Source organism: Colius striatus, chromosome 1 (assembly GCF_028858725.1).
Source record: "Colius striatus isolate bColStr4 chromosome 1, bColStr4.1.hap1, whole genome shotgun sequence".
Classification (NCBI taxonomy): domain Eukaryota; kingdom Metazoa; phylum Chordata; class Aves; order Coliiformes; family Coliidae; genus Colius; species Colius striatus.
Window position 1 is genome coordinate 142,522,342 of NC_084759.1, and position 26,713 is coordinate 142,549,054.

Here is a 26,713-nt window from a genome sequence, read left to right on the forward strand (position 1 = left end):
TTATTCAATTTATTCATCCTGAGAGGTTAAACATTAGAGACAGGAATCAAAATGCTGGGCTATACCAAAAGAATCACTCTAAGAACAGAGAGCTCATCTATTTATTTTCACTTTACAGTTGCTATTTGATGAATGGAAGACAAATGGACCAGCTTGCTATCTGACACCAGGTCACAATAAGGTTTAGGTTTATTACATACAGCTTGTTACAGAATCAAAGTGTTGGCTAAACTGTATTCTTGATGAGCTATTAACCAGCTGGACCATCTTGTCACTTGGCTCAGATGCCTCATTAAAAGTTTTGAAGCTCATGTCACTTCTTATTTTGCACTGAATTGATCACATTGTCAGTGAGAGGGAAGGTACATCCAGTCATCTCAGCTTAATTTTACTATGAAAATTTAATTCTACATTCAGGAGGTGACAACACTACAGGAAAATCAGTTTCCTCCCCAATCCATTGTAGTTACCTCACAGACTTGCTCTTTTGATGCCATGAGTTACTAACTGTAGCTCTTCTTGTTTCACACATTTCTGTACAGCTGAAAGAGGCCTTTTAAGAGTAGATACATATCTAGAACATTATTTAACTGATTCTGATAAAAGTAATTCAATTTAGAGAACTGAAAAGCATACAATTCTTCAACTTATATACTTCAAGCTCTTGGCAAATAGGAAGTTAGCTATATCCTCTTTTTCAGTATGCTGAAAAGTTAAATAAATATGCTATCTGCAAACCACGCAGAAGTGTCTAGAGGACTCCAAAGATTTACTAATTACAATCAATTTAGGAGGTACATGAGAACTAGCAATATTCCTGTGCCTCCGACTAGCTTGCAAAACTTCCAGAATAAAGTCTAGAAGCACTAAGCTTAAATTTTGTACACAAGCATTTAAGCGTGAGTCCCTGCAAGGTTACCTGCTGCACTCATCTCACTATAAAGTGAACTCACATCAGCCTACAGCATGTGTTAGCTTTAAGTTTACATACAACATTGATACACATATCACATATGCAGTCTGACTACGCCAGAGGAGTTACTCTTCCCAGCTTTGCTTTTTCTGCAAACGTATCCAAACAAAGTACTTCACTGAATTTACAAAAACAAGGATTACTATCAGTTATGACAGGATGACATAAGAAGTGTAGGCCAAGTATTGGCAGCCAACAGAAAATCCTTACAATAATCACTAGAGAACTCCATGCCAGACATCTCTCATTCAGAGATAGATTGCTCTGCAAGATGAAATCTAAAAGGGATCTCATGGGAAAAAACTAAAGGCTCCAGAAACAATTAGTTTTACAGGAGGAACACTTTTTCTAAAGCTTCATTACATCAATGATGCAGCCTTTCTGTCATCTACCAGAACGTCCATCTTCATCTTACCCTTCTCGTAAAGGGAAGCAGTAATATTTTTTTCCATGCTTACCTGACAGGTTGATTTATGAAATCAGGTTCTTGCATCACTTGCATGTTTGTTGTAGACTTTCACAAAGACACCATATCCATTAGAGACACTTACATTTACAATGCACTGTGTACTTCTTCCTTAGCAAACATAATTCAAGGTGTACATCTAAAAAGCTACTCAAACTCATAAGTATTTCAGCCATTTTCAAATGTACCAGTAATATGCAAGTTTCAAAAGAGCAAGAGAAACTGAGACTTTGAAGAGTAAGAAAATTGGGCATAATTTAGTATGGAGAAAACACTCAAATATTTAACAGTAGGCAAGTGACAGGATGAAAACTCAGAACACTGACACGATGAAACATACTCTGCATCCAGAAACATAATTGGCTTTATAGTTCAACCCTGAATAATTCTGAGTTAACGTATAAGAGGAAACAGTATTATTGAAATGCAGGTGGAAGAGTAAGTCAGCTCCTATTGTTTAGAGTAACACAGGATACATAAGAAACACCAAAGACTTTGAAGGTACTGAAGGTAATATTACACACACCTTGGACACAAAAAGACTATCTCTAAAACATGAAAAAAAAAACCCTTAAGTGTTGGATCAACCTGCAAGAAAAGGCTTTGACAACTAAAATTCAGTGTTGTAAAATGGCTGAGATTGTTGATATTCAATCTCCAAGGTGATTCAAATCAAACAGTGAAGAAAAAGTGCTAGAGCAAGTGTAAAATGAATATTCAGGATTTTTTTTTTCTTGGAATATGGAGATTACTCACAGTAGTACTGCCATTGGCAAGACTATCCTGTATTAAACTAAGGGGTTTTTTTCTGAAGAATACTACTGGGAATATCCTTCACTGCCAAAAGACCAACCATGACCTAGAAAACCTCAGATACTCACCACAACCTATCTATGAATCATCTATTCAAACTGTTACAGCTTATCCAAAAAGTCTGTTTCTCATTACATTGTGCTTCAGTCACATACTGTCTGCTCTTGGTCTGGTGCCACTTTATTTCAATTGTTTGAACAGGAACACTGAAGGAATTTCATAAAGACAAACTGCAGTGCCTGAGAATGTCATGGTCCAAAGGGCCTACCTTAAAATGGGTCATCACAATCTGTAAATAGGCTCCCTTGTTTTCAGTTTACCATCTTCTTTGTCACACTGAAGAACACTATTTGCAGTTCAAAATTAATTTTAGTTGTGAACTAAAGATTATCATCCATAAGAAGTTCAAATATTCTTTCCATGCAGTGAAATATCTGACATTCTGTGCACCATGTAAAAAAATTAATTATCATAGAATGGTAGGGGTTGGAAGGGACTTTTAGAGATCATCTAGTCCAACCTCCCTGCAGAAGCACATTTAAAATTAAGAAAACATTTTTAGCACCACTGCGCTGTCTGAAACACTCTTATGTGTTCAGGAAGTCTGCATAGGCAAGCAACTATGGAAGCTAGAATTCAAATGTTGTTTGCTGTTGGTTGAAGTTGTCAGAAAAGCTGCACAAGTGTTCTGGTACCTCATCTCTTGCTTCAGTGGCAATAACTACATTCTGTGAGAATGAGAGTGGGTAAGTAGATTTGAGACATTCCACATCTGTGTTCAAATTACATTCCTTGCCCTACCACACAACCCCAAACAAAATCCCAGTAAAACAATTTTAATTTAGCTAAATATAGTATTATAAATACAACAGACACTCAGACCAGGTTTTAGTCTCAAATCCACTAGTTACTACTTCAGCAAGAGTAAGTCTGTGTACTTGTTAGAAAGGGCAGTCAAGAATTATCTTTTCTTGCTCCTGGGATGACCAAGGCTACCTCTTTTTCATAGGCAGAGAAAGGACTCAGATAGAACTCTTGACGAGTATCTAATTGAGCAGCCATAATAATTTTTACAGTAAGAGTCTTCTAGCCAACTCCCAAGCAACAGGATGAAGGTAGAAGCAGGACAAAGTCAATATCAGCAGCAGTCTGGAAGCACCTGATAACCAGGTGCTTCCTTTGCCCATTCTGTTGCCACTCCCACACTTTCTCCAATTAACTCAGAAACAATCCAAGTGTTAAGATAAACTTTCCAATCAACATTCTAATGTTTGCATGCTTACTATCTAGAGATATTGATGAGAATCTCTCAGATTACTTCTGAAACTTTCATGTAGCTTGGTAACTTTTTCTCCTTAAGACCTTACCACTACAACATATAACCACAGTATGGCTATGATCCAAATAGACACCTCAGTATTACGTGAAATACTGTCCTGAGAGTCTCAATTGTACAAACACTCTTGCTAGGGAATCAAAAGGTGGAAATGTCATTGGATAACTTTAAATTCTCAAAACACAAGAAAACTCTTAAGACAGTTTTCTTGTTACCACCACAGAATTCTGTGCTTAGAACTTCAAGTTTCTTAGTTCAGGCCACAACATGGAATTATTACAAAAGAGGCAGAGAGAGAAGATAAGGACTTCTAACAACTCCTTATTTTCTAATTGTTTACTAATTGTTTCCTAATGGTCTACCAAAAACTACTGCTGCGGCACCTCACAAGCATTGGAAATAGGCTTCAGGAGTCCACAATAACAGTACAGTGTAACATTTAAAAACTAAAAATTTATGACTAACTGTACCAGCACCAATACTTAACAGCCTGCAACTATGAAAGAGTAACAAGACCAACAGGCTGTTCGATAAGCAGGAGCTGGACAAATGAATCAGTCTTGGAGTTACAGTCCTATCTTCAAAGCTGTTAGCAGGCTGAAAAATTTACGAATAAGCTTCTTCAGAATGAGTTGCAACATATCTCTCCATCAAAACCAGATATTTCCCCTTCTGATTTCATTTTGCAAGTAATAAAATCCAGACTGCATTGCAAACAAAGAACTGCAGTTCCCCCCCCACCCCTGCTTGCTCTTGCCCTGAGCACTTTGGCTACAGAGGCTGCTAGTTTTTTGATGCTATTTTAATCGCTCCTGTGTTTCCAACACATGTTGGATCTCAGAGAAACTTTCTTGCAATTTCCTATTTCAAAGTCTGCTTTCTCAGATAGGCACAGTCCATACTTAGTCACCTTCTATTGAAGGCTCACATACCCAATCAGTTTGGCTCTACATCTGTGGGGCAAATCAGTGCTCAATACAAATCAAGATAGCCTAAGAATTTTCAACATACTAAATGGCTGACTCAGTCCAAATGACTCCATTCCAGAATTAGTCACGCATAAGGCTGTAAGGTGGAAACTGAAATTCATGCTGCTATGAACATTTCTTACTTCTCAACCAACTTCAGTATGCTTGTGTCTAAATAACGACTTGACAAGAGATCTATTGGCAGTGATCAGCTCTGTAGAAATAGAAGGCTTTTCTACAAAAATCATGTTCTTTCCAAAGAACAGACAGTGGAATGGAATGGTATTGTAAGAACATGGTGAAATCTTACAGCTATAGAAGAAACTACAGTTACAAGTAGTCAGATTTTCTCTTGAAAAGAACCAGAGTGAACAACTTCCAGGTAATCCAACTCCTTTTTCCTATTACACGCACCTGTCAACCTTTCTTTCCAGAGCTCTTTCAAGTTTCCACTTCTCAGGAGGGGCAAGCAACATTAGATATAGCACAGACATGGTTGAGCTAATTAAAAAGGAATTCTCATACCATGTGCTAGATACTGAACACCAGAATAAAACTAAAAGCAGTCAAGTACTACTCTAACTATAGTTATGTTTAGATTGGGTTTTTTTGCACGTGTTTCATTTACATAGATTTCTTTGGACTTTTGGATATTCCCCCTCCTTCTGCCGAGTCATGACTATTGTCATTAAAAAAGAAAAACCACACACCACAAACATTCCTCTAACTCCGCAATCTGTATAGCAACAGTGTTTGCTGGTGGCCCTACTTCACTGGAACCCTGAACATCAAGAGTCCAGTTTGTCATGAAAAATCCAAAAGCTATTTAAAAGGTCAAACTGTAAACATAAAACTCCTGTATTTTAAAATACATTAGACAAAAAAAGGATTAAGATTCTTGCCAAATTTAGTAAAAAAATAAATGTACATTTGTCCCATTCTCAGCTGCAGTAATTTTCCCCCTGGTAGCTGGTACAGAGCTGTTTCTTGCATTTAGTGTGAAAAAAATGTTGCTAACACTGATGTTCTGGTTGCTGATACGTAGCACTTAAGTGAAGAACTTGGCGGTTTCCTACGGTCTGGCAGCAAGGAGGTGCACAAGAAGCTGGGAGGGAATATGGCCAGGACACCTGTCCCAGACTAGCCCAAGGGCTATTCCATACCGTAGAATATCATGCCCAGTGTATGAACTGGAAGAGTTGGTGGAGAAGGGTAAATAAATCGCTACTGGGGCTTCAGTGAGCAGGTGGTGAGCAACTGCATTGTGCAGCACTTGAGTTTTTCCTTGGGTTTTATTTTTCCTTCTTTCTTATATTTCTTCTCATTACTGTGATTATTACTAATATACTATTGTTACTATTTTATCTCATTTCAGTTAAATTGTTCTTATCTCAATCTACAAGTTTTACTTTTGCTTCAGATTCTCTTCCTCATCCCACTGGGAGAGGGAGTAAATGAGTGGCTGCGTGGTGCTTAGTTGCTGGATGGGGTTAAACCATGACAATATTCCATTCTATCCATATAATTTTTCCCTTGAGTTTTACAGAAGCAAAGACAGATTTGACAAGATTTTTTTGTTTTAGTTATTTTAAAAGTAACTTCACAAAGATCCAAATTTACTCTAACTAAAGCCATTTGAGCACTACGCTTTCACAGATTTTTGCACCAGACTAACTACAACGTATCAGTAATAAAAATTATTTCTCCATCATCTGAATACTGAAGTCTGCTGCTTCTGCAAAGTAGTGGCTGCTGCTCAACAAAAGATTTTCTACTTGAAAACTTTCATTCCTATTTCTCCAGTAAAACACGTCCTGACGAAGCAAGTAATTTGAGGACATTAAACTTGACCAGCTTAAACAGTTGCAACACAAACAAGGGAACCAAATTATACTGTACAGCTTTGTATCTTGCATTTCCTCTCCTGAGGATTTCACTTGCACAAGCTGTACAAAAAGTAATTAAACATTGGTAAAGTGCAAAGCCAACACACTATAAATTCAACAAGCTCCTTCATATGGCATTATATGGATACTGACATGGACTACTGGCAGGCTAGGACACAGATCGATCAAGTCTTTAGAGTTTGAGAGACATCTCTCAAGTAAGTCTAATGCAGGAAATGGCACTTATTTTAAAGCTTTATTATCTCAAGACTATTTATTTGGAATTGTCTCTTCAGTGTAAAGACAATCCACCTGTCTCAACATTGCTTTTAGGTCCCCACTTCACAATTCTTAAGTACAAAAGCTTCAGGTGCCAATGGATGGAACAAAGCAAGCACTTTCCCTGAAGCATCTGTACCATCTTGGCTGAAGTTTTTTAAATAATTAAGCTCAAGACAGGCATTTGGCTTAAACTTGCAGCCCAGGTGGCTAAGCCACACATCAGCTGGGCAACTGAAAGCAGAATCTTACAAGAATAAAACTTACAGTAGTGCTACCTTATGTATTAGTCCTGTATGTCCAAGGAATAAAAAAAGTAGATGATCACTATGTAAATATTAATCACTAGCAACACATTTCCTGCAAAGATAGCTTGCAAAATTTCAGACCGTTACAGATGCAAACTCCAGTAAAAACACATACACATCCTATGGAGCAGCTCTCCCAACTTGCTTGATTGACTGCAGTCCAAGAAGTGCAGTGAGCTCAGTAAATCACTTCCTAACACTGGATAAGTGAACTGTATTCACACTGTCAAGAGGGAGGAACACCTGATAGACATTCTCGTTAAGCATATATATCACCCCCACTGCACTAACTCAAGAGTATTACAACAATAATACAACTCATTTCTCAGTTCTGAGCTGTCAGACAGACTCTGTTCATTTCACTAGTCCAAAAAGGTTTCATAACATTAGATAAAATCTCTTTTAACATTATTTCCAGTGACTGATGAGGTCAGAGTTCATGAGGAAGGAAACATATTTTGTCCTATACATTTAAGTCAGTAGTTTTAATGAAGAAATACAGCCCACTGTGAACAGAAGGACAAGTATTAAGACTTACATCTTTTTGGAAGAAGTAAAATAGATACTGGCACAATATACCAACTGATGTGTTGTGCAATGAAATTCAGTTGTATACAGCTTTGTAACAATTTCAGCCATCATTTTAGGCATTGTCATCAGCTTTGCACTGAACATTCAAATACTAAACTTTTATGACAGCATTTCTGACAGCAATGTGCAGAGGGGCTGCAAAGTAAGCAAGATGTCTCTTCATGTCTTTTCACAAAAAAAAAAAATCTCACCCGATCAACATTTCCTTTGCAACTTCATTGCACTGCTGCTATAAAGCCTGGATTTTTAGTTACTTGGCAAGAAAGTACACTCCTCTAATCCTTTTAGAATAGGGTTACTCAAAATAGCTAATAGCAACTATTGTTCCATTTGCAGATCTTTTTCTAAACAAAATCAGAACACTAATAACGTTCTACAGGTTGCATTTTCTAAAGCACAACATTCCAAACCTAACACATGAAGCTCCATCCTAACACTGACACCTAACACCATCAAGCCCAGCATTAAACCATCTCCCTCAGCACCCCATCTGCACGTCTTTTAAGTATCTCCAAGGGCAGTGACTCCAACACCTCCCTGGGCAGCCTCTTCCAGCACCTAACAGTCTTCTCAGAGAAAAAATTATTTCAAATTCTACAATCTAAATCTCTCCTGGCACAACTTGAGCCTATTTCCTCTTGTCCTATCCCCAGTTTCTTGAGAGTAGAGACCAACTCCCACCTTGCCACAACCTCCTTTCTGATAGTTGTAGAGAGTGATCACATCTCCCCTCAGGCTCCTCTTCCCCAGATTAAACAATCCCAGCTCCTCCAGCTGCTCCTTGCAATACTCATGCTCTAGCCCTTAAACAGCTTCATTACCCTTCTTTGGACATGCTCCAGCACCTCAGAGTCTTTCATGTAGTGAGGAGCCCAAAACTGAACAAAATATTCAAGGTTCAGCTTTACCATTGCCAAGTACAGGGGCATAATCACTGTCCTGGTCCTGCTGCCCACACTATATCTGATACAAGACAGAATGACATTGGCCTTCTTGGTCACCTGGGCACGCTGCTGGCTCATGTTCAGCCTTTGTTGACCAACACTCCTGGGTCTGCTTCCTCCAGGTAACTTCCAAGAAGTTATGGCCCAAGTTGGCCTTGTCAAATCTCATACGATTGGCCTTGGCCCATCAATCAAGCCTGTCCAGGTCCTTCTAAAGAGCCTCCCTACTCTCAAGCAGATCTACACACCCATCAAGCCTCATATTGTCCACAAACTTACAGAGGGTATCCTTGATGCCCTCATCCAGATCATTGACAAAGATGTTAAACAGAACAGGCCCCAACACTAAAACCTGAGGAACATCACTGGTGACCAGCTGCCAAATGGATTTAACTCCATTCACCACCACTCCCTGGGTCCAGCAATCCAGATAGTTTTCCACCCATTTCAGACTAGGAGACCAGATAACACACATTGTCTCCTTGACCCTCAGAATCAAAGAAAACTATACTTGACATCCAAGCCTATAAGGTACAATAACCTAATATTGCCCTATGTCAGTAGTAACTATGAAAGGCTTATGCAGCACCATTCCAGTCTACTGGAAAGCCTCCTTTTCTTCTTGCATTTCCTCTGCACTACTTCTTTCAGGTAAAGTGGTATACCTTGTCATGGAATAACCAGTTGGGTCCCTGTAGTTGACTTATGCAGTATCATTTAACACCAGTCAGACACTGAATTAGAAGCTAAGACACAAGACAGATCATAGAATCAAGATCCCTCATACAATCAAACTTTTATCTGTAGACACTACAGCAGGAATCACAGAGGTACAATGAAGAAAACAAACATTATGACAATTATTTCAATAGGAATAGAAAAACAAACAAGAAAACCTGTGTTGTCATTTGGAGTCCCCAAATTATACCATCACCAGTCATAGTCACATTACATACTCTGGGGTGAAGTGGGCATGTGGCTAGATACAAATAGCCTTCGTACTTCCACCATTCCACGCTTACAAAACAAGAAGTAAAAAGGTAAACTAATTCAGTTCCGTTTTCTCAACAAGACTTGACCTCTCTTATCTTTGATGAATGTGTCCCAGGATGTAACAAAGTGTACAGCACCATGAACCTTGAGCTCTGCTTGACAGAAATCATCATTCAAGGCTCAAAATATTTGGTTATCCTACCAGATCTAACAGACTGTTCAAAACCCAAGAATGACAGCTAAGGCTAACAGCTATACTTGTTAACACCAAGAGTACACGCTGATGACTCCCAGACTCTCAAACTGTAAACCTGACACTAAAGTAGAAAGTGGCCATTCAAATGAGGTTCCAGATAAAAGACTCCCTACTGCTTTGACATCAAAGCAAGAGATAACACACCAATATACATCTGAAAAAAACTACCAACATTTATCAGAACTACCTATTCTAGACAACTTTTGTAGAAAGAGAATACGGAGAACTTAAATCCACCATGACTCTGAAGCAAAGAGGTTGCAGACTTTTTTATATACGTCCATAAACACTACCAATATGTTAATCAAAAGTATGCTCTCAGTTCCAGTTATCAATAAAAAGTATGCAGAACATTTCAGAGTGAGTCTTTTTGCTACTTCAAGAACAGCATCAGTAAAATATAGCATCAGTGTCTGAAACATCATCATCACTGTAAGAGGACTTCTGTAATATTCTAAAAAAAAAACCACCACTTAGCTGAAAAAGGAATTTGCTTTTAAGTGGTCCCACTTCATTCCTTCTTTCAGGAACTCTTACACAGTTTCTAACAGTTTCACACTACAGCTTTATTTCAAGGTAGGGTAATGCTTATAGCCCTCTAAACTAACAATTTGGCCACCAATCTGTGATCCTAGTGACTCCTGATAAACTCACAGCTGTTGGACAGAGTATTTATACATGAAACAACTGACGTATTTCCATCTGGTCTTCATGACAAAAGGATGACTGTATAGAATGGCAAATCACTACTGCTTCCAAACAAAACTCAGGGAAGAGGAAAGGGAAACTGCTGAGTTGGACTGCCCTTGACCCACGACAAACAGACAACTCAGCTGTCATTTATGTTTTGGTCATTTGAGAAGCAGCAGAAAGTATATCTGAAATGAGATACCATATTCAGCTGAAGCTCAAGCTAGTCCTCAGATTTTTTTCCCTTCCTGGAAAGAAATCTGGCTTGAGAAGGGGGAAGGGAGAAGGTAAGAATATAAAGCAAATTCCCATGACAACTATAAGCACATTTCCATGGATAGGTTTTTCCAGCTGGTAAATCAATCTTAAGTTCGGAAGAAGGCAGCTCCAGGAGTCAAAATCTAGATGTAGGTTTTAACCATGTTATTCTTTTACACAGGGTAGCCAAAAATCTGCTCCATTTGGGGAGAGTGGGGAGTGAATCCTCTTGCCAGATGGCTTGGAAAGGGACCACAAGAGGATTCAGGAAGACCAAAGTCAGAAAATAAAGAAAAAAACCCCAACATTGGCAATGATTGATACAGTGTTTTGTTGTGGGAGGAGGAATGAGAATACTTCCTGAACAGGTAAGAAACAAAAACAATTACTATTCTCACACAGGAACAAGAGAAACAAAAGACACCATTTCCCTACATAATATTGCCAGAGAAGATAAGGACATAAGTCAAAGGGAAAGTGGAAAATAGTTTTCTACATCATCAACCAACTCATTCTTTCCATTCTAAATTCCAATGACAACTTCCTCAGATTTCATATGCCTCAAGTGACAAAATATACTTAAAACATAACTGTGCTGACAGCCTGCTGCTTTTTAACTCCACTCATCCATACCAACTTAGTTCACATGTCTATCAGTTGCGTCACTATCTGGTATTTATCTGTGATTTTAGATAAAACAGTCACACTCCTTCAAATTTTACAAGTTGACCCAAACCCCCTAGTTAGTTGCAAAAACTTATGAAGATCAGAAATTGGGCAAGATAGATATGATACAACAGTAAGATCACACAACACAGCATACTTTTGAAATTCAGTATTATAAGCTGACACATTAGAAGCCACAACTGTTTCCTGACAGAGGTCAAGCCACCGAAGAACTGTAGTGGAGCAAACCTTCAGTTAAACAATTCAGGACACCAACCAGCAAGTGGCAATAATAGTAAACAGCAGAGGTTACCACAAAAGGAATTTCTGGGCAATATTAAGCTGATGTTGAAAATACAGCTAGCTGCTTTAACACAGCTGATCCTGGGTTACTTCCTTTTGTTATCGAAACCTAATCTAAAGCTACTTAAGATTTCTTCACAAAACTGCACCATTTCTTTGCTTCACTGTTTAAGTACTGTTTGCACTAGTATGTGGGGGGAAAAAAAAAGTCTACCAGAGTTCTTACAGATTCTTCTGAGGAGTTTATCAGCAACATTGAACTCAAAGCCTTAGAACTAAGGATGCTTCCTCCCAGATGCCAAGAAATAATGTCATTTTCCAGTATGGGTTTATCAAGCAGAAATCACTTATAACATAGGTACTTTTGGAGTTTCCCCAACATCTCTACATTTTGGGCAGCAGTACTCTGCAAAGTTTTTCCTCACTCTTGTTCAATTCAACATTGTAAAGCTCTTCATCTATATAGCTTAAAACACAGATCCAGAAAACCTTCTGGAACACTTAAGTCATCTACTACTAGCCAAGACACAGATGCTGGTTTGGGACCGATGTGCTTCCAGTTCCAAAAAAATAACCTTCAAACACTTAAATTATGGTCACAAAGTTTTACTTTAGAGATAAAATGAACTGGTTAATTTGTTACAAAATACTAAAAAACCCCTAATACTAACAAAATGTTCTTCATTACTGACTATTGCCCTTACACAGCTCTAAGTCTTAATACATGCATAAAATTACATGCTCATGTAAGTTACACAAATATTTAATCCAGGAGTCTATAAAAAATTGAGAGACTGAGGTATGTCAATAGTAAGTAGGCTATTCAGTAAACTATTACTAAACTAAGAATATAAAGGGAGGTATTTTGGCAAAAAGCAGTGAAGAAACCCACAAACTTTAGTATGAATATTATATAAATGACATTTTCATGAACTAGCTATTCATATCAACCGGAAATTTCAGAATCAATTGCTTTAAATTTGACTGATCCTAAATAATGATCTAAAATATTTGTCACCTACATCCTAACAAACAAGGATTTTTTTGTTACTTCCCACATTTGTCTTGTAAATGTCTTTTCACCTCTTCAAGTTCCTTAGAAGAAACCACCAAATTCAACAGTAATGACAGGTTTAAGTGTCTTAGACACTAATAAATCAGACTTCAACTCTGCTTAGTTCTATGGATTCATCCAAATTTCAGAACTAAGATTTCAAACTGGCTGGAAGAAAAATCACCTTTTTTCAACTCTAATCTCCAGGCATAGGTAAGACATTTAGTTGGTTGACATGCTGTAATTTGTGCTGTATTAATGCTACGGCACTTCCAGGTTTTTTTACCCTCCCATAGAAAGTTCTATAACAAGTTCTAGATCTTATTTGATGCATGTACACAAAGACCCTGGAAATTTTAAAGATATCAACTCCAAGAAACATCACCAATATGACCAAAAAAACCCAAAAAAGTGAACGGTATAAGGTATTAAGCTATAATAGCCTAATCTGACCATAGCAAGTTTTGCTTTATAGGCATACCATGTGAATAAATCAAGAAATTAATTTGGAGAAAATTGTTGAGTCATAACACCCAGAATGAAAGGACAAATTGCAAACTATAGGACCATTCCTAAATAGTTGCAACTGGAAAGATTTGTTCTCCCACACGGATAGAAAACGATACAGTCCCTAAACAACATGATGTTAACTACTTCTATTTGTTCTGTATTTGAAAGTTATTTCAAGCAGTAATGCAACTTGAACCAGAATTCTCTGGGATTTTTTTTTTTTCCTTTAACTTTCTGCAAACACAGGATGGCTACAACATGACAGGGTAGAATTCCTCGTTCTTCCTTAGATTTCTTTTTTTTTTGTTGTTGCCATAAGGACTGAAAAGCACTTAACATTCAACAGGTGGCCTATAAAGCCAAAGAGAGTCCCATAAGACAGACTATCGAAGCCTGAGTATTAAAAACAGGTTATGACACATCTTCAGGTATAGACCAGGCACAATCTTTTCATGTATTACAGCTTATAAGTCTCTAGCAGGGACCCGGAGCCTCTTCACTCTTTTTTATCATTTCAGAAGGTAGATTCTGAACCTCTCATATGTTCAGGCTTGTAAAATGAGATCAGCAAAAGAAGTCATACCATTACCTGAACTGGCTCACAGTTGCCATCAAGAGGCAAAAGAACTCAAATTCAACTGTCCTGTGTAATTTCCCCTGCCCTAGGTACATATAACCTGAAATGCATTCTGATTTTGAGCTGCCTGTCTGCAGAAAACAAGCTCAAGCTGCATAGAACAAAACCACAGGAAAAAAAAAATATAAAGCTAAACTTAAAAGTCTTATTTTTGTATCAGGCATTTCTACAGTTTTGTCATTTTCAGCACACTTCCCAGCAAACCTAACTCAGTCCTAAATGACAAAGGCAAATAAAAAACATGCCCTCAAAGGCAGTTCCACATACTGTCAATCACTACTTGTGTATATCCAGAGAGGGCAAAATCTTCCATCACTTTTCAGACAGCGTTTCTTACTGTAGGACACTTGTCTGAATGGACTGCTTCTCAAGAATCCTCCAATGCAAATTTAGCTTCATATTTTTTTGCTTTAGAGAAGATTTAAAGCCTCCAAGTCCAAATCAGCTCTAGCAAAACAGAGTGGTTAACATCTTGCATTTGTATGTAGATATGCAACTTACATTTCCAACTGAAAGCACATCATAACTGAATAAAGAGACAAACAAAAAAATAACTGTTAAGAATTAAAGCCTCACTTAGAAGCAGATTTGAAGACAGGCATGATAACATTTTGCAACATTTAAGCAAAACCTGCTAATGGTTCTGAAATTGCCATTAACAGATCCATATTACATAAGTGCACACAGATTTGCAGATCCTTAAGATAATCAGCCTGGATTGCTGAAGCTTTTAATAGTAATATTTGTGGGTTATTGTTTGTATGTCATTAGCCTTTGCCAGGATAGAAGCAGCCAAAATACATTCAGATTGGGGTCATATTTGCCAGCAACAGTCAGCAAAGCAGAAACAAGTCACAAGGTGTGGTGGTTTAACCCTGACTATGTGTCAGGCGCCCACCAAAGGTCTTCTGTTACTGCCTCCTCCAAACTGGACAGGGGAGCAATGTAGAAGGAAAATGTCCAAAGCAACTGCATAACATCATTAGTTGGACAGTAAACTATCATATGACTTTATTAACCAGCCAAAACCAGATAAAATGCAGATAATTGTTGGTATCAGCTTTGTAATAGTTCCCATTTAGTTCAGCGTTCCCACAATTCTTCCAGATTTATCCCAGCTACATACAGAGAGATCAGTATTCTTATTCTTTTCTAATTCTCCTGAACAGTGGTAATAAGCTCTTAGTCACTCAAATGAGTTTTTCCATTGGAGCTCTCTACTTTCTGTTGTGAGCCCCAGTTCTGCTACCAGAACACACTAACGGCTGACACAAGGAAATTAGGAATGGCTGAAACCATGCAGGTAAAAAAAAGTGATCCAGAACAGCTAAACAGAAACAACAGAGCTGCTCCTTCATATAAGGGGTCTAATAAAGCTTATTTTCCAGACCAACTGCTATCCTAAAAAAGGAAAAGTGTGGTTTGATGGATAGCTATTGAAAGTTTCTATCAACAACTACACATTAACAAAGGTGATAGGATCAGAACCATTCTGGACTATGGCTCAAAATACAGCAACCACAAGTTAACAGAGTTGCGAAAGCTTTGGCTTTGTTTTCATATAACCAGTAACGTGCTAGGAGTCCTGCTAACCACTTGTGAAAAAAATAGACTTGAAAAGCACCATAGTGATCCTGTCCTGAGAACAGATACTTCAAAGAGGCACTGCCCAGACTACTGCCAACAGATGAACCAGATGACTTCAGAATCATGTTATTGGGTACCTACATTTGAAAAGAAATGGCATGCCTTATAGTATCATTGACACTTCACTTAAAAGCTCATAGGTATTTTAGTTATAAGGTAGGTGGCCATCAAGTATAAACATACTTTTTGGAGGATTTCTACATTCTAAGTATGAAGGTAGCATACCCATTCTGCTTACACCTAAAACAATAAATGCAGATTGGTCAAGTTTGTCCTTCTGAGTGATTTGGAATGAATTATGCTTATTAAAATTGCTTACTGCTTTAGGTACATATTATACTTGAATAGCTTTTGGAAGACAAAAAAATCTCCAACACCACCACCAGTCCAGTTCTTAGCATGTTGGAGTTTCCCTTGATGAAACAAACTGAGACAATGTTGAGTTGCTTGCGATCCACGCAAAGTTAAAACATAGACTGTTTAGAATTACCCAGGTACATAGTTCAGTGTTCCCACAATTCTTTCAGATTTATCCCAGACACATACAGAGAGATCAGTATTCCTATTCTTTTCTAATTATCCTAAACAGTGGTAATAAGCTCTTAGTCACTTAAACAGAATAATCTGGATATGTGCAATGCACCTATCATCACCAGGTGAAAACAACAACTTGGATGACATCCAGAAATATGCTGGAGAACCGAATCTGAGTTCTTCTCATCCCTGTATTGCATCACAGTTATTTTGTCATGGCTTTGGGGAAAAAAAGAAAAAAAAAAAAAGATCTGGCAACATCTGTGATTATCTTGATACAGAAACTTTTTCCTGTGCAGCATGGAATTAAGGAGTATTCTGCAGGTTGTGCCCTTAAGAAGTGAGCAAGCTCCCTGTCTCAAATATGACCTCAAGTGAGCCACAGATCCCATCCTAGTCACCTCTTCACTTCCCCCAGCTCTCCCAAAGGGAATAATGAGGGCAACCAAAACCACACATTGAGATGTGCTGGTATGACAATTTCTAAATAGGCTAAGGAGGCTGGAAATAAGGTAGCACTTAAGGATATGGTTTAGCAGTGGACTTGATCTTTAAGGTGTTTCCCTAGCTAAACAATTATATGATTCTGTATCTCTAGAATGTCTCTGATACTAACATTGTTTAAGGTTTAGTATATGGCCTACAAGATTCTTAAAATCAGCTAGAAAAAAGTCCTGAAGACTGCATGCAGCTTCCATGTATATACTTATGAAGCCAGTATAAAATCTAAGTCTCAATCATTAGGACAAGAACTTTACCATATTTGAATAGATTTCGAGACAGTTCATGTCAGATAAAAACTTTTCCACTACTCAAAAAAAACCCACCAATTTTCACACAAATCCTGTTAAAATAGGCATTGTTTCAAGTATACTGGAAGAGTGTTTTTCCAGACATGATGTAAAAGTGTCACAATCAAGTTAAAAACATGGAATAATTATCTAAAGCTTTAAGAGATCGGTAACTTTCTACCATCTGCTGTCAAAAATAAACATACATTATGCCAAAAGAACATTCTGCCCAGATGTAGAATCTCTACAAATTTGAATATTTACTATGTTTCTTATAGCCCAAATGTATACCAAGACAAACTTGAAAATCTGAACTTAAAGACAGAAACAGAAAAACACACAATTTGTATTTCAACTCAACCCTGATTTAGAAGAACCGATAATGACTTCAAAAAGAAAAAAAAAAAAGTTGTCAACCTTTACAGGAAATGAGTTTCTGAAGAGATGCATGACAGGAAACATCAGGGTTGCCACTGCTTAGCACAGGCAGTGTCACATGCAGTATGGAGAACCTGGATGACAGCTGTAACTGTGCTGTTTAACAAGGAGGGTATGAAAAAAAATAATGACAAAATAAGAAAAAAAACATATGGCCAAGAGGCATGTTGCTAACCAAAAGGTACTCAATCTATACTGCACCACGCTCCGCATCCATGGAGACTACCACCGATTTATTACTGCTTGTTTTATTACTCTGCTAGTCAGCTCTCAAAGGACTCTATACAAGATATCTCCAGGGAGTTTTATAAGGTGAGGTGGGTTTTTTTTTCCCTTCCCTTTTCAAAGAAAGATTACAGTCCTGATACTTTTCCTTAGTCTTCAAAAGTTTAGTTATGAAGCTAAATGGTTTGGTTTTAAACCACAACAGCCCAAATCAAATCTCATTTAAGAGATTTAGTTCTGTCACTCTCGAACCCACCTGAACTGACAAACAAGAACCTGTTTGTCTCCATAATAAATGCTGCATTTTCAGAATGTACTTATCTGATTATATTTATTGCCTCACAACCAGCCAGTTACAAATCGAAACACAGCCCTCTCCAAAAGTGATATCCTTCTGAGGTAAGATTATTTTCCTAAGTAGAGGTCTCCTAACAGCTGCAGCTCCAGAATGTACTTTAAAGCTCCCTTCTCTCTTTCAGGGTCACCTTTGTAAAGTCTGAGGGAACCTGACCACTGTTTATACTTCTGCAGGTAATTAGTCTGGCTCCTTTCCCATGTCATTTATCAAGTTGTCAATTGTATCAATTACAGCACAAACAGGATTATGACTAGGTTTTGTTCTTTCGCCAAAAGGAGAAATTTTCATTAGAGATGTGAAACCAGTAAGTACCAGCAACCTGTTCTACCCCAGGACATGGAAAACCAATAGAAAATTTAGACTTGTACTTTAGAAATGTACTTTCCAAGTGTGTCCACATAGGGAGCTTGAAAATCCTCTGTAAACTGAAACTACTATAAATTAATTAGACACATTGCTTTACAGCTCTTCTATTTCAGCATTTTGGAATTTGTAGAGCTGAGAACAGAAAAAGAGCTAATAAGAACAGAATAATGGTCAGAAATTGCCACATACCTTTAGTAATCTGTATCTGTGATACAATTATGCACCTGACCCAGGAGCAGTCATGAAGGAGGCACATTGCTGCTGTCACAGTGGCTGTAGCCACACACAGGGTCACGGACTTAAGAGTATTTCAGCACTGATGTGAAGTATAGCACAGACAGGGGAGTCACCACACTGCATTTTACTGGAGCTTGATCTTTCAGTAAAAGTTTTAGAAAAAATATTTTTAATATTGAAAATTAAACTACAGTTAGAGCTTTCAAAGAAAGTATATATATTTCAAGATGTTGACTTTTCCTCCAGAGCTAGCAGAATAGAATCCTTTTCCAATAGCACTTTACAGATCAATAAATTCCAAGTCCACACTCCTCAGAGTCCTGTCACTGCACATAAGTTTAGACCCGGGTTTCCATTTTGCTTTAACATTGCTATGACTGTGCATCAGAACTAGTATCTTTGCAGTCAGGCCTCTTAACGAGCAATATGCAATCAGCTTTAAAAAAAAAAAAAGAGACTACAGGATGCTACAGTTATGTGATACAAGACCTTTTTTGGTTGTCAGACTTGAAAGTGCAACTTCTGAAACGTTCCCAGCTCAGCCAGTCCAGAAAGCAGAGATTTTTGAGAATTATACTTTGATTTCAGTAAGCTGATATTTACCATGCAGTGGAATCTATACTCCAGAGTACAGAAACTACCTTTGATTGCACTCTGCTGACCTAAAAAAAAAATCAGTATTAAACATCGGTTTAAGTCTATCAGATAAAGATAGGTATGGTTAAATCTGAAGCGTCAATAGAAGTGAAGATACACACCACATCCAAGCAACTTCCTGCATTGTGAATTTCAAGTTAACTTTTCTATACATCATTACACTCAAAAATTCTGATATATGGAAATATTACTTACTACCTCATTACTTTTAAAAATACTTCCTGTAAGAAGTGAAAACCAACTGCATTATCACATTTACAAGGATGCACTACAGAATCTCACAGTTTACATTAAATTATGGCATTATATTTGTTCTCAACCATTTCTTCATTGCTACTGCCTATGTAAAGAAAAACACAGTTGTAAGTTTGAGTATTTGTTTATACACCACACTCAATCTATATTTAAGTCTGCAACAGAATTGCACACATGTAACCTACACTAATTTATTATTTATAACTAAAGATACTTGAATTCACATTCAGCTTCCCCTCAAAGTACTAACAAGTACAACACATTATTGTTGCCCCACCTTCACCTCTCAAACTCATTTCTTACCTCCAGAAACTATCTCATTTAGAGACAGCCCTCAATCTCTTCTTCCCCTTCAGCAGCTGACATGTTAAGCACAACAACCTAACACTGCACTGAAGCCAGAATAAAAATGGCAAAGTGGTATATGAGCAAGAAGACACATTCATGAACTGTAACTGCTGACTGATCAAGCCACTCTTTCTGTCAAATACAAAGAACGGGAGCATACAGCACATACCAGACAAGCGGTGCTGTTCTACAACAGTTTGCCAGGAATGTGTTTTCAACCAAGGTAAAAGTATTTCTAGTAAGAGTTTCTAAATCATGCTTCCTTTAACAGGAGTCATTGTCCAAATGAAACACAAGTCTTCAAGTGACCAACAAACGGAACTCTTTTTGAACTCTGTATCTCCATATCAAGTGCACTTCATATTTGAGAAGTTACTTATTTGAATGACAGAATCCAGAGCAATAATTCTAGATACAAGATTTTGCAGTCCATTAAATGATTGCATCGCCCTGTATTGTTCTGTAAACCAAAAGTTAAACGACAGTCTTGATTTAAAACTAACTCAAACTGAAACAGGAACTCGGAAGATGACATGTTACCCCCAAGACTCTTCTTCTAAGTCAAATACCTGACTCTTGTTACCTTTAGCATAGGAACATAAACTTAATGCAACAGGAAAAGGCATGACATTTTAGCAACAGTGTTACCTGAACTGTACAGAGATGACAAGAGACTCAGTGCTCCAAAATTTAATTTTAGAAGACAAACAACACGACTGTACAGAGTTATTTAAAATTAAAATAGAAAACAGCAACAGTAACCAATTCTGCCAACTTCTGCTTACTTAAAAAAATCATTAAAGCAGTAACCCTAACTACTACTTCACCCAACTGATGAGCTGTGCTAATGACAACAGTAGGAGGCACACTTCACTCAGAATAACTAGAGTGGAGATGAATATATACAATGGGAATAAAAATGTATTTGTATGTTAACACTACACTAAGAATTTTCTTGCAGTAACTGAAGCTAAGCATAAATCCTAGGCTGCTGAGCTCTTGACAGCTCCACTATACTCATGGCCAGGCAGGTATTTCACATCTGAACACTTGCAACCAATATTTAAACTAGGTTCAGTTACAAGTTGCTTCATACAGACAGGTCACAAAGTAAACAAAATCCTAACCTTTGTCAGGATTTTGTTACACATCCATAAGTAACCCTGAAACACTTCAATCCCCTCAAATCAAATCTTCTCATCTTCCACAGACTAAGAAAAAGCAGAGTTTTGACCAGGACCTCCCTTGCTGGAAATAGTAAGAACATCATTAGGTCACCTGCAAAATTTCAGCTCTTTCTCCTATTTCTTCCACAGTTCAGTACATCAAGCATAAGGGGCAATACAAGGCAGCTCAAGAGCCTTCTTAGGGATATGGAGCAGTATTCTCTAGAGTACCATCAACCACTAGAGAACTCAAGCTGCATCTGATAAACAGCATCCAAACTCCCTTGGAAAGGAAGAAAACTGATATTCTCAAAATTTTACACTTCACCACAACAGAGCACATAAAAATCAGGTTTAGTTCCATTACTCAGAATTAAAAACTCATTCTGCCAGAGACCATCACAGAGTCTTCTGTGTCATCCTTGATCCATACCATTACTACTACAGAATTTGCTCCCATATTGAAACAGAGGTTTAACTGAGCTGAAAGCAGCTGGCATCTTGCTTTCTTCCACGCAGTAGAGATTTTTAAAGAAACTGAAGCATTCTAAATGTGCTAGAAAAACCTTAAGAGAACACATGTTCAAAGACTGCAAAAGTATGAACTGTTGCCATTCCATTCTGTTATACAACTTGCAATCAAGAACTGTGATACACCTTTATCAACTTCAGACAAGCCATATGAGGAATAACTTAGTCTGCATAATCATGCTAAGCAGCTTCATTCCAGCAGCACTACAGCAGCACTGTTTAGATGTCTCTAGAGAGGCAGGACACCTAGGATGCCCATCCTTGCTAGAAAGAATAAAGAGGAGAAAAACTCTGGTATTTCTAAAAAAACATTCTTTCAAGACAATTAGAAGTAACCATAAGTTACTTATGGTTATTGTAGTATCACACGGAAGAAAAGAATTAATATTTCTCTAATAAAATAAAATCATGGCATCCAAATAAAATAGTGACATCCAAGTTTCAGTCCATTTTCATGAATCTGGATTGTATTTTGATACAAATCATGCATAATGATTATCACCTGTCAATAATAACATTTTCCTACAGATAGGAGGTACTCATCAATACCAAAATACCAAGTTCCTTTCTATTGCAACACACAAACAATAAAACAGACATTAATGTTAAAATATTCTAATAGCTGTTGCATCTATCTCCTTTAACAAATACTTTTAACAGCTATAAAATTTATATTGTTGTTTCAAACCTGTCATCTTGCATGCAGGCTCCTTAAAAGAAGAAAACTACAACCAACAGAATAATTTAACCCACAAGGCACTCCTGTAACTAATCTCCAAGCAAAACATTAAGTATTTCCCCCTTACAAATATTTTCATTCATGTTTTTTGCAATTTGTCATTTTGACTATCACTCATGAAATTCTTCAAGCAACTGAAAGCTCAGCAACACATCCTTTATAGATTAGCTTTTTCATTAAATTCCTTCAAAGAAAGTCCTTCTTTAGACACTTTATCCACATGGTATTGACGATGATTAAGTCACTTCAGAGGCAATGTTAGTGAAAAATGACTGCTACCAAGCTGACATTAGTTTCTGATCTGTAAGTGTGAAGATTAAAAGAGATTTCAGGGGTTAAAGTCAGGGAACTCCACATGGCAACAATTAAAATTTCAAATAAAAGTCACGTAATTTTGCTGCATTATTTATCTCTTCTCAGTTCAAACTACACATGAACAACTTAATTTTAATTTTTCACTTTTTTAATTTAAAATTAATGTTCAAAAGACCACCCCAGCAGGTACATAGCTAGCATGGAGAAGTGAAGCGTGCTCGAGAGGCACAAAGAAAACTGGAAGCTTACTTCTACAGTCAGTAAGCATAGAATAATCACAATAACATAAAGAACCAAGATACTGGTAGAATGTTTGAGCAATCATCCAAAACCAAATACAAATTGAGAAATCTCTTAGTAAATTCTCTCAATTTGACTGGATATAAAATTGCTTCTGAGGTGAAGAAAATTTTGGTGCAGTTACCGTCATCAGTCATATCTGAGCAGCTAACTGCTTAAAAATCCCGTAAAGACTTCTGGGACATTAATCCAACACTCTTTTGTCTGCCCTAAATGGGATGGGAATACACAAAAATAAAGCCACACTACATTAACCCCTCTAGGAATCACACTAAAACCCAACACTCAAAAGTAAGCACTATCCCTTTAATTTAACGTCGAGGCTTTGAAAACAAACTAGTACACCAGGTATTTGTTCCTGGTACTCTAAGCTCTTCCCAACTCTATTAAAGATTGTTGCACAGCAACTGACATCTGGGTTATACAAGCTCCAACTCGTGTGGAACTAAGGGTGTTCTTGCCATCATTAAGACTGAGCTTCTAAAGAACTCAGTCTCTGCTCAAGTGTAGTGTCTTACTCCAGCTTAATCCACCAGTCATTTGAAAAGGTTAAACTGCAGTTCTTCTTTAAAGCTTGAGGAGACAAGTATTTTCTCTCTTTCCTTGCGCCTGTAACAACCTTACAACTCAGAATGAAAAAAACACCTTTGCACATAGTGATGCACTACATAACTGTCTATGCTCTACAGTTGTCTTCTACAAGAATCCACTGCCACTAACACATGAAATATCTGTAAAATTAACACTTCTGGGGTTTTTTTTCTAAGAAAAACACCTAAATAAATTTTGAAAAATTAAGGCTAGCTCAAGCTGACATTCACTTACACATTTTCCCTCAGCCTCACTGAAGTACAAGAATACAACTACTTTTACAGTCTTCCGAAATACCTTTTGGAGACACAAAATGCAAGATGCTAGAAGAAATGGAAGTGTAGTACATTTCCTGATGATAAAGCTAAAAAATTCTTCAGAGAGAAGAGTTCAAAGGTAAACTGACTCCAAGGAAAGGCTGTACCTTTCTTCCAAAGGAGTGCTTTGAGTAACATCTGCAGTTCCCTGTCTGAATAAAGCAGACCTTGAGTTGACAGATTTTACCTCCTTGAGCATGCAGCCTAGCACCTGGGAGAGTGACTGTGCTTTGGTAATTCACAATTTTTATTTATTTATTTATTTTACCTGCAGCTCGCACCAGGCGACTTCCACAGTGGTATCCGTATCCAGTCCTTTATACACAGTTTTGAAAGAGCCTCTTCCGATCTCGATGTCAAACTTGAGGAAGCGGCCATCAGGTGAGATGCCCACTGCCTTGGTCTCAAGGTCTTCGATGTCTTCCTGCTGTGTTCTCCTCTCCTCAAATTCCCGACTGGCAGCCGATGCGCTGCCAGCGGCACTCGTGGGAGGTAGCGTGGTTGCCTCATCTTCCTCCTCCTTGGGCAGCAGCGGTGCAGCATCCTTGATGGCTGGGGGCTCCTGAGCAGACTGTCCTTCGAGGGGAAGTGGGGCAGGTGGTGGTGGTTGCTGCAGCAGCAAGGGAGCCTGGGCTGCACTGACAGCGATGCAAGAGGTCCGGCTGGCAAACTCCGGGGGAGAGACCAAGGGAGCGGCGCTGCCTCCCGAGACAGGTGCCGAAGCTGCTGCGGGCTGCAAACTGGGCAGCTCCAAGGCTGTAGCATTGGAGTCGCATATCACGCTACGGCGGAAGAAGCGGTGCTCGGTGGCTGCCGCCCCTCGGGTGTCCTTGTCCATCGTGTGGCGACGGCGCCGGTACTCCTCACTACGACCTCCGCTCCCTGCTCCACCGCCTGCTCCACCAGCCCCGCAGGCTCCGTGGTCGGCGGCGGCTCCCAGTTTCTCCCCGATGGAGCTGTCCGAGCTGGAGCCGTTCTTGGGCGGCGGCGGCGGGGGAACCAGGAAGCGAGGGGCCGGGGTGCCGCTGTCTGCGGCGCCCCCAGACATTATGCCCCGGGAGAGCGCTGCGAGGGAGAGGCGGCGGCGGCGGCAGCGGGGAGGAGGCGAGGGAAGGGGCCGGTCACTGAGCACGGAGCGCGCCCGTTCGCGGCTGCCGTTGCAGCTGCAACAGAGGAGGGTCCCAAGGGCTCCTTACGGCGGAGCTGGGAGGCGGCTGCTGGGGAGGCTGGGCCGGCGGGGTGGATCCCCGGTCAGTGTCTGCATCCATCCTGCAGCGAGGAGCCGGGCAGCGGGGCCGACATGGAGCACCAGGAGCGGAAACGGGGCGCGGGGATGGGGGCGGCAAGAAGAGGAAAAGCCTCAAGCACCGGGCCCGGGTGAAGAGGGAGGCTCCCCGAGGCAGGCCCCCGACCGGCGAGAAGCCGGTACCTCACCCGGCTGCTTTAAGGAGAGGAGACCGCGTTACAATTATTCCCTAGCAAAGGAGAAGAAAGCGGGGCAGGGCCGGGTGCCCCCCGGAGCGAGGGCCTGCGGGGAGGGGAAAGGGCCGGGAAGCGAGGTAGAGAGAGGGGAGGCAGGCCCCGCACGCCGGCCGCGGAGGAAGCTGCCGCGCTCAGTCACTCGCGCCGGGCGGGGGGAGGCCTGGGCAGGCCCAGCGCCCTCACCACGGCGAGGGGGCAGGGGAAGGGGACCCGGGGGCTCAGCCCCGCCTCACCGGGACGCCCATGGCGGCCGCGGCCTCCACCTCCCGGCAGGCAGCCACCGCCCGCGCGCGGCCGCGCCGCGCTCCCTCCAACAGCCTCAGACGGAGCCGGAAACCCTCCTCCTGCCCCCCGCCCGCGGCTCGCAGCTTCTCCTCACCGGGGGCCGCCCGCCACCGCCACAGGTGAGCTGAGTCCGGGTGGCGCCCCGCGCCACGGCGGGGAGAAGGGAGCGAGAACCGCCGCGGCCGCCCCGGGGACGTCTCCGCGCTAAATGGCGACGGGAGCCTGAAACCGACACACAGGAGTGGGGGGGAGGGACGGAGCCCCCGGGCCACGCCCCCTGGTCGCCCGCCCTGCGCACGCGCGCCGGCCCGCGGCTCTCCCCGTGGCCTCGGAGAGGTGGCAGCGCCCGCTGTGAGTCGCACCGCGCGCGGAGCGTCACGGGAGGTGTAGTTTCCGCCGGTGAACGGGAGCCTCGCCGAGCTGCCCGTGGCTTTCCCCCGCGGGAGGAGGAAGGACGGAAGCTCGTAGGGTGCCCTGTAGCGCCCAGGCCCGGGGACCGACGTGGTGTGGGGAAAGGGAAGCTGCTCCCTAACTCCTGCTCATTCCAACCAGGGGCGGTGGCGAGGCGCGCTGCGCTGCTGCCGCCTCCGCCCGCCGGCCCTCAGCGCGGCCTGGGCGGGAACCGCCGGCCGGGCCGGGCCGCGCCGCAGGGCATTAGGAACGCGTTCAGTCGCCTCGCGTTGCGTGTTTTGTCTAGTGCGCTGTTACGGTTACGTAATGTATTAATTTTGGGGTTTTTTTGCTTCGTGCCTTCAAACAGACCTAAACATTCTTTAAAACTGTGGGCATCAATAACTCCATGTGCGTAAGCAGCATATAGACAAGCCTTTGGACGTTATTGCTGAGTTCAGGTCATCTGAAGAAGCATTGATTGACCAGGCAACCTCAAATGCAAATACAGCTGCAGAATCGTTTGGGATCATGAAGTCCAACCTCTCACCTAACACTGACATGCCCAGTCACTAAAGCACATTAGCTGTTCTTCAGAGAAATGGGATTTGCAGCTTTTGCCTTGAATGTGATTGTAACCCTGTGGCCATTTCAGCCATGACTGGCTGGTAGTGTTGAATCAAGGTTGTACAGCAGGCAGAGGAGCAGTGACAGCCCATGCGAACCCACAAATAAGGAACTTTCAGGTTAAGAAAGCATCGGCACACGAGAGTCATCTACTTTATTTATATCATGTTCCTCTTTTGTATT

General features: G+C 40.3%; 1 protein-coding gene across 9 annotated transcripts in view; it reads right to left on the reverse strand.

Moving 5' to 3' along the window:
• The window catches only part of WNK1 (WNK lysine deficient protein kinase 1), a 106,722-nt gene extending 80,984 nt beyond the window's left edge, over positions 1–25,738 (reverse strand). For 7 of the 9 annotated variants that reach the window (XM_062010056.1, XM_062010092.1, XM_062010038.1 and 4 more), the window contains exon 1: positions 24,015–25,738. In XM_062010056.1, the coding sequence (XP_061866040.1) occupies positions 24,015–24,794 (780 nt within the window). In that variant the 5' untranslated portion in view covers positions 24,795–25,738. The remainder of the gene's footprint in view (positions 1–24,014) is intronic. The other 2 variants (XM_062010032.1, XM_062010027.1) reach the window with 2 other exon arrangements.
• Between the last annotated feature and the right edge of the window lie 975 nt (positions 25,739–26,713).